The sequence below is a fragment of the Dendrobates tinctorius genome, unplaced genomic scaffold, assembly GCF_039654945.1.
Source record: "Dendrobates tinctorius isolate UK_male_01 unplaced genomic scaffold, ASM3965494v1 ptg000211l, whole genome shotgun sequence".
Lineage (NCBI taxonomy): Eukaryota > Metazoa > Chordata > Amphibia > Anura > Dendrobatidae > Dendrobates > Dendrobates tinctorius.
In genome coordinates this window covers 12,502,335-12,511,759 of record NW_027361878.1, presented here as the reverse complement: position 1 = coordinate 12,511,759, position 9,425 = coordinate 12,502,335, and the positions used below count along the sequence as shown (strand labels likewise).

The 9,425-nt window shown below is 45.1% G+C and overlaps 1 protein-coding gene across 3 annotated transcripts in view; it reads left to right on the top strand.

Annotated features, from left to right (window-relative positions):
- The first annotated feature begins 216 nt into the window (after positions 1-216).
- The window catches only part of SCYL1 (SCY1 like pseudokinase 1), a 92,699-nt gene continuing 83,490 nt past the window's right edge, over positions 217-9,425 (top strand). For 2 of the 3 annotated variants that reach the window (XM_073554454.1, XM_073554453.1), the window contains exon 1: positions 217-559. In XM_073554454.1, coding sequence (XP_073410555.1) covers positions 455-559 — 105 coding nt within the window. In that variant the 5' untranslated portion in view covers positions 217-454. Of the gene's footprint in view, positions 560-910; positions 1,023-9,425 lie in introns of those variants that run through there. The other variant, XM_073554455.1, reaches the window with a different exon arrangement.

Here is a 9,425-nt window from a genome sequence, read left to right as displayed (position 1 = left end):
TCTACCAGTCCTCACTATATCGCACGTGTGGTCAAAATGGCGCCGTCGCCTTCACATCGCTCCTTTTATACCAACTGTGGACAGAGCGTCACCGCCCACATACTCAGCGACACCTTGTGGTGGGAGGATGAATTGGAATATATTTCACACTACAGGCCCTTCCATGACGGCACAGGCCCTTCCATGACGGCACAGGCCCTTCCATGACGGCACAGGCCCTTCCATGACGGCACAGGCCCATGTGACTGGGCTGCAGTTAGAAGCTGGAAGGAGCCCATACAGTCTAGCCTCAACCGCAGCCTCAGCACTTCCTGGTATCAGGTCTTCACGAGACTGGAGGAGGCCCCGCCTTTTCCGGTGACGTCATCCCCACCACAACAGCAGCAGCTCCATTCTAGCCACTCCCCTCTCAGCTCTGACCACGTCACGGTGACGTGTCTCCCCCCGTGAGAAGATGTGGTTCTGGTCCCGGGACCCGGCCCGTGATTTCCCGTATGATATTACCGGGGAGAGAGAAGAATTACCGGGAGGATGGGGGATACAGAAGGGCAAGAAGAAGGTGCGTCCATGACATGTCCTCCCCCGGTGCTGCTCCTTACTGCAGTGTAACTGGGAGCATTGCTACATAGTAACGGGATGTGTACGGATGATAACCGCCCTCTGCTGATACCGCATCTGTGTGTATTGTGTCTATACAGTGGTGGCTGCAATGTCCTGGCAGGGCACTAGATCCTGTATTCTGCAGGGAAATGAGTGCCCCCTACAGATGAGAGGAGAGTATCACATCTCTGCTGCTGGAAAGAGAACAGTTACCTTTAAGGGGTTTTCCACTATAAGGAAAGTGGACCCCAAACACCCTCAACATAACAATCAGGTGCAGCCCCTCCAGGGTCCAGTGTCTGCACGCCTCACCGCTGCCGCCAATCCCTGAGCTCAACCAAGGTAGACGGCACAAGCTGCTTAGCCCAGTGATTGGCAGCAGCCGAAGCCCAGACAGGAGCAGCGTCCTGGACCCGGGGAGGGTGAGTTTGTTATTTTAGGTATTTTATAGCGTTTGGTGTCCACTTTCCTACAAACTGTATGGCTGCAAAACTGTTGGTTACGGTCACCAGATGATTGCTGTAAGCTGTGCTCTGTCGTACGGAACTTGTGGTAGTTGTGAAAAAGCCACTTGTTATTTTTTAATAATGTAGGGGCCGAGATCCTGATTCCAGCTATGTGTCATTTAGTTTACTGAGTGCAGCAGTTGTGATACAATCAGAGTATTCTCCGCTGCAGAGCTTTAAATGCTGAGCCCTGTATAACCCCACCCACACCACTGATTGACAGCTTTCTGTGGCCACTGTGCATAGGCAGAAAGCTGTTAATCAGTGCTGAATTTGTACAGAGCAGGAGACACACAGCACTATAGTGATAATCTCCTGCTGATAAAACCTCATTAGAAGCTAGAAGCCCAGTAAGTGACACATCACTATAATCAAGGTCTCTGTCCCTACATTATGCTGCTCTCAGGTTACATAGCAGTGTAGTTTATATCATGATTGGTTTCTTTTGTGAATTTGGAATAAATAAGTGATGCAGGATCCACACGGAGTATGCGGAAAAACCCAAACAGTCAGGCTGTGTGCACACGTTGCGGATTTTGATGCGTTTTTGGACGCACCGAATTGCATCAAATCGGCAGTGTTGTGCACCACCAAAGTTAATCTATGGGAAATTGAGATTTGCTGTGCACATGCTGAGGAAAAATACGCACGGATTTGCAGCATTTTATTTTCCGCAGCATGTTAATTCTTTTTGCGGATCTGCAGCGTTTCTGCAGCCATTGACTTCCATTGAGTCAGGCACATCCGCAGCAAAACCGCAGAAGTAAAAAAGCTCTGCGGAGTTTCGTGTGAGAAACGCTGCAAATCGGGAGGAGGAAGAATGTGTGTGCGGGGGTCTGCGGGGCTGTGTGTGCGCGTCTGTATGTAGGCAGGCATCGTTCTATTTCATTAAAACGCTTTATTCTGGCTGTGTCTTTTTTTTAACCTTTACCAACTATAGGATTAGTAATGGATGGGTATCATATTGACGCCTCTCCATTACTAAGGCGGGCTTGATGTCACCTTACAATGCAATGGTGACATCAACCCCATATGTTACAGGGCAGTGGGAAGAGAGAGGCTAAGCGCTGGAATTGGCACATCTTAGAGATGAGCCATTTCTGGGGCAGCTGCGGGCTGGTGTTTGTAACTGGGGGGGGGGGCAATATCCATGGCCCCTTCCTAGGCTATTAATATCAGCCCGCAGCTGTCTACATAGTCTTTTCTGGCTATTAATTATAGGGGGACCCCATGTCGTTCCGCTTTTCTTGGGGGGGGGGGGGTCCCCCTATTTTAATAACCAGTAAAGGCTTAACCCCTTAACGACAGGGAGTATTTTTGGTTTTGCATTTTCATTTTTCCCTCCCCTTCTTTCCAGAGCCATAACTTTTTTATTTTTCCATCTATATGGCCATGTGGGGGCTTATTTTTTGCGGGACGAGTTGTACTTTTAAATGACACCATTGGTTTTACCATGTCGTGTACTCGAAAACAGGAAAAAAAATTCCAAGTGTGGTGAAATTGGCAAAAAAGTGCAATCCCACACTTGTTTTTTGCTTGGCTTTTTTGCTAGGTTCACTAGATGCTAAATCTCACCTGCCATTATGATTCTCCAGGTCATTACGAGTTCATAGACACCAAACATGTCTATGTCCTCTTTTATCTAAGTGGTGAAAAAAAATTCCAAAGTTTGCTGAAAAAAAAATAAAAATTGCGCAATTTTCCGAGACCCGTAGCGTCTCCATTTTTCATGATCTGGGGTCGGGTGAGGGCTTATTTTTTGTGTGCCGGGCTGACGTTTTTAATGATACCACTTTTGTGCAGATATGTTTCTTTTGATCGCCTGTTATTGCATTTTAATGCAGTGTCGCGGCGACCAAAAAAACTTAATTCTGTCGTTTTTAATTTTTTTTCTCGCTACGCCGTTTAGCGATCGGGTTAATGCTTTTTTTTTATTGATTGGGCGATTCTGAACGCGGCGATACCTAATATGTGTATATGGGATTTCTTTTTTACTTTTTTTATTTTGATTGGGGCGAAAGGGGGGTGATTTGAACTTTTAGGTTTTTTAATTATTTTGTTTTTTACTTTTGGCATGCTTCAATAGCCTCCATAGGAGGCTAGAAGCATGCGCAACCCGATCGGCTCTGCTACATATAGGCGATGAGCAGATCGCCCATATGTAGCAGATTTACTGCTGTGCTTTCAGCGCTGACCACCGGGTGGCGCTGAAAGCCACATGCCTGGAACAACCATAGAGGTCTCATAGAGACCTCTGGTTGTCCAGTCAACATGACGCCGACCCCCGATCACGTGACAGGGGTTGGCAATGACGTCACTTCGGGTCCGGTGGCCGAAATGCTATTTAAATGCCCGCTGTCAGCTTTGACAGCGGGATTTAACTAGTTAATAGGCGCGGGCGGCGATTCCGCTCGCGCCTATTGCGGGCACATGTCAGCTGTTCATAACAGCTGACATGTCCCGGCTTTGATGTGGGCTCAGCGCCGGAGCCCTCATCAAAACAGGGGAGATGTCTGATGACGGACTGTGTCCGTCATTGGACATTAAGGGGTTAATATACAGCTTCTGGCTGATATTCATAGCTTTGGAGGATCCATGGGTATTAACCCCTTCCTAGGCTATAAATATCGGCCCCCAGTCGCCGTCTTTCCCTCTCTGGTGCAGAAAATTGCGTGGAAGCCCACACCATTTTTTTTTTTTTTTTTTAAATTTAAACAGATATTGCATTTAAGGCTGGGGTCTCACTTGCGAGAAACTCGCAAGAGTCTCGCACCTCAATACCTGGCACTGCCGCCAGCTTTCGGGACCAGAATGTGCAGCTGCATGTATTTCTGTGCAGCCGCACACTCCGGTCCCGAGTGCCGGCGGATTGCCGGGTTCTGAAGTGCGAGACTCTTGTGAGTTTCTCGCAATTGTGACCCCGGCCTATGCAGATTTTGTGTGTGTCTTTATTTAACTCTTTATGTACCATTTTATGTTTATTACTAAACATTGGGCTTGGTATTATCTATCCATCTATCTACATGTATATCTATAGATAGGTAGATCTATAGATAGATCGAAAGATAGTATAGTGCTGCGGTAGCACCCTACGCAGTGATGAGGCAGTGACCCACAAAGTTCAAGCATAAAAGTCTCTATAGGCTGAGTTCACACGTCGCGGTTTTAAACGCGCGATTTTGCCACGAAAACTAAGCATCCCATGCATTCCTATGGGATTCCGCAATGCTGTGCTAAAGCTGCGTTTTTTCCCGCGGCGGAATCGCTTTGCGGTAAAAAACGCAGCATGCTCATTAATTTAGCAGAATCGCGGCGATTCCGCCCACATAGCAATGTATTGTTCTTCTTACTTCCCGCATGTGGCTGTGCACACTGTGCGAAAAGTAAGCAGAACATTTGCGGATGGTACCCATGGTCCGGAGGAGAGGAGACTGTCCTCCGGGCTGTGGGTACCATATCCCTGTAAAAAATAGAACTAAAATAAAAAATATTGTTATTCTTACCTTCCGGCGACCCGCGCAGCCTTCCCGCCTCTCTGCACGCTCCCGGTCCCAGTAATCCTTTGCGAGAATGACCGCGATGATATCCGTTCTCGCGGGATCGCGACGTCTCGCGGTCATTTGCGCAACGTCATCGCGAATGACCGCGAGATGTCACAATCCCACTAGAACGGACGTCATCACGGTCATTCTCGCAAAGGATTACTGGGACCGGGAGCGTGGAGAGAGGCGGGAAGGCTGCGCGGGTCGCCGGAAGGTAAGAATAACAATATTTTTTATTTTTTTTATTATTTTTTACATCCTATCTTTTACTATTGATGCTGCATAGGCGGCCTCAAGAGTAAAAAGTTGTTCACACTCGTCAAACACTATGTTTGACGAGTGTGACCAACCTGTCAAGCAGTTCTCCAAGCGATGCTCCAGATTGCTTGGAAAACGCTAGCATTCTGCAAGCTAATTACGCTTGCAAAATGCTAGTTTTTCCACGGAAAGTCGCGGGAATTTAAAATGCGAATTCTCACGGCACAGAAAGGTTCCAATCCACACAAATGCATATAACGTCAGTGCATATTATCAGTGTTCAACTTACACCAGTTCATAGCACTACATAGTACACGGCTTTGGAGACAACAAAAAGATTAGGAGCAAAAGAATCACTAATATATGATATTATGGGGTGGGGTTGCTTTGCTGGTGACACTGTTGGGGATTTATTCAAAATTGAAGGCATACTGAACCAGCATGGCTACCACAGCATCTTGCAGCGGCATGCTATTCCATCCGGTTTGTGTTTAGTTGGACAATCATTTATTTTTCAACAGGACAATGGCCTCAAACACACCTCCAGGCTGTGTAAGGGCTATTTGAACAAGGAGAGTGATGGGGTGCTACGCCAGATGACCTGGCCTCCACAGTCACCAGACCTGAACCCAATTGAGATGGTTTGGGGTGAGCTGGACCGCAGAGTGAAGGCAAAAGGGCCAACAAGTGCTAAGCATCTCTGGGAACTCCTTCAAGACTGTTGGAAGACCATTTCCGGTGACTACCTCTTGAAGCTCATCAAGAGAATGCCAAGAGTGTGCAAAGCAGTAATCAAAGCAAAAGGTGGCTACTTTGAAGAACCTAGAATATAAGACATATTTTCAGTTGTTTCACACTTTTTTGTTAATTATATAATTCCACATGTGTTAATTCATAGTTTTGATGCCTTCAGGGTATGTGCACACGGTGCGGCTTCTGCTGCGGATCTGCAGCGTTTCAGGCTCTGCGGGTCCGCAGCAGATTTAGGTGCGTTGTGCAGAACAATTGTTTTCAATGGTAAACTGGAAAACGCTGTGCACATGCTGCGGATTTTTCTGCGGTTTACAATCCGCAGCATGTCAATTCTTTTGTGCAGAAACGCTGCAGTTTCACACCTCATCCATTATGAGGTGTGAAACCGCAGGGAAAAACCGCAGGCAAATCCACAGATAAACCACAGGACTTTAGTCCTGCGGATTTATCTGCGGATTCTACTACAAAATCCGCACCACCAAAAAACTCCGTGTGCACATACTTTCAGAGTGAATCTACAATTTTCATAGTCATGAAAATAAAGAAAACTCTTTGAATGAGAAGGGGTGTCCAAACTTTTGGTCTGTACTGTACATTTAAAGTCAACACTGTCAGTCGATTTCTGTATGAGCTGCCATAATACACAGCATATTTTCTGTACTTTATATGGCCTTTGTGATTGTTCCCTTATTTTATTTTTGAAATATAACAAGCAAAAATGTGGTCACTTGCAATGAGGGGGTGTATAACTGCAGTGGTGTGCCAGTCTTGTGTAAAGGTACTGTCACACTTAGCGATGTACCAGCGATCCCGACCAGCGATATGACGCGATCAGGATCGCTGGTACATCGCTAAGTGGTCGCTAGTGAGCTGCCACACAGGCAGATCTCACTAGCGACATCGCTGGGGACGGGGGTCGCTACTTACCTGTCACACCAGGCGATCCTGCGTCCTCCCACCCGGCTCCACGCGTCGCTTGTCCTCACAGCAGGAAGCACCGCAGGAAGCTGACGACGAGAAACAGTCCTGAACGTTCTCGCGCGATCAGCGATAACCAGCGGGGGAGCCGGTCGCTGGTAAGTATCAGACACAGAGATATCGCTAGCAATATCGCTATAACGTCACTAGTTATAGCGATATTGCTAGCGATATCTCTTAGTGTGACATGCCCTTAAGGCATAACAGTTTCTCTTGTTTTACTTAATAACAATGCTCTTATTAATCTTTTAATATAGGGTATGGGGACAAAAATGCACTATTGTTTATCATTTCATTGTTGATTATTATCAGTAACATTGTGTCAGCTGTAGAAAGTTATTCGATGGTCGCTGCCCCAGGGCTCCTCAATGCCCGGCCTGCACACCATTTGGGTATGTGCACACGTTGTGGATTTGGCTGCGGATCCGCAGCAGTTTTCCATGCTGTGTACAGTAGCATGTAAACCTATGGAAAACCAAATCCACTGTGCACATGCTGAGAACAATTCTGCACAGGTTTGCTGCGGTTTATTTTCCGCAGCATGTCAATACTGCGGAATCCCTGACGAAGGATTCAATCCGAAACGTGCGTCGGGGCTGTGCTGCTCGGTAACCGGCGGGCCTTAAAGGTATATACCCCTAATTGCTCTCCCCTGTCTCTTATTTGCTTTTTGCACTTAACACCTTATATGCACATGTTACAATTGATGTTTGTATTTTTGAATATATATTTATTTGGACTCTTGCACATTTCGCTTTGTTTGGAGCCCTCATATGGTGAAATTGGCTCCTTGTTTACATTGCCACCTTTGTTATGAGAGTAGCGTACTAAGGATAGTATATTAAATTACTACATATTACTTTGATGGAATATTTATGTTTTCGGCCCGCTGGGTTCTGTATAGAAATATTTTATGATAGCTATATTATACTTTAAATGAGCGCACAATGCTTTTGTTATCATTTACCACTATTATCTAATAAAGGTATTTTAATTATAATGCACTGCTTTTACTCATTATTTGTTTATTTTTTAACTATCTTCTATTTGACCATAAATTCGAGGTCTTTCTGGTTCAGTATTATTTAATTCTTGAATGGTCTACCATTTTCCTTCAGCAACTATATAACACGGCTACTATATATGTATTTTAATATTATTTTTATCTAAGGATTTTTCTGGGTTTTAACCGTGGAATTATATAGGCATTGCTTTTACCAGGTTGTGGGGTCATGTCCGTACTTTGTGCGGAATCCGCAACGTTTTTACACCTCTTCCATTATAGGAATCCGCAGGTGTAAAATAGCAGGAAATCCGCACTAAATCCGCAGGTAATTTTACCTGCAGATTCAGCCAAATCCGTGCAGAAAAATCCGCAGCCAAATCCGCAACGTGTGCACATACCCTTTGTATTGTAGAGATAAAGATCTCATCTGCACACTTGTCCACTGAAGGAGTTTGTCTTTGAGATCGCAGTGGAGATACATTTTGTTTCCTTATAAAATAAAATTGGTCATTCACTGTTCAGTTGTCATTTCAAGTGTAAGATCACTCATCGTTCGTACGAATCTTCCTTTGCTGGACTGCATGATACACATGTCCAATTACATTGTACAAATACCTTTTAGATGAAGCTATACATTTCTGGCAAGTAGCTAACAAAAATGTTCTATAATTATTGGGATGGAGCTAATGAAACTATCAGCATGGAGACATCTTGCCGTGCATGATAGTCATCCAAAATTATCAGACATGACAGATCGATCTTTTGGACAGCTATGATTGTTCATCGACCAAAAACCCACCTAAAAAAGCATACAACAAGCGAAAGATCGATTTTGGTCAAAATTGTATATGTAATATAACTTTGATCTGATGTTTATGGGGCTTTAAGAGTCCCATTCTCTTCCTTTTTTTAAAAAAAAAAAAAAAAATCAGATTTACAAATGTGTTTGTTGCATTTTTCGCCAAGTTCTATTCTCAGTGTCCCATCACATGTAAGACGGATTTATTTAGTGTTTTCGATCTTTTGCGTCTCATTTGACAATGGAACTGTTTAAGCTACTTTCACACATCAGTTTTTTGCCGTCAGGCAGGATCCGGCTATTTTTAGAAAAAACGGATCCGGCATAAATTTTGTAGAACTGTAGAAACGGATCCGTTTTTCTGCTGGATCTGTCTAGCAGGTTATATCTGTTTCCTGGGGGCTGGCCAATTGGATCTGAGCATGCGCAGACTTAAAAAAACGGATCCGGTGGCTGGATCCGTCTTTTTCTGGATCCGGCGCCCATAGACTTTCATTGTAGCAAAAAGCCGGAAGCGTCGGATCCGGCACTTCCGGCTTTTTCGCCGGAGACAAAAAACGTTACAGTAACCGTTTTTTTCCAGACGCCGGAATGAGACAAGTAGCCGGATCCGGAAAAAAACGGATGAAACGCAATGCCATCCGGCGCTAATGCAAGTCAATGGGGAAAAACTGGATCCGGCATTGCATTTTGCCGGATCCAGTTTTACAAAAAAAAGCCGGATCGCGCCTGACGGCAAAAAACTGATGTGTGAAAGAGGCCTTATGCTTCTTTAGCCACAGGCTGCAGGTTCCAGAAACCAGCTCTCTGTTATTGCAGGTATGTTTCAAAATGAAACATGTATGACTGCAATAATGAAGTCGATCTCCATAGTTCGGGCAGCATGAATCGACTGACAGCTTTAAAATTTAACAGCGTGCCACCATGTTGCATCAAAACTTTAAAGGGAATCTGTCACCTTTTTTTTGCCCTATGAGCTGCCA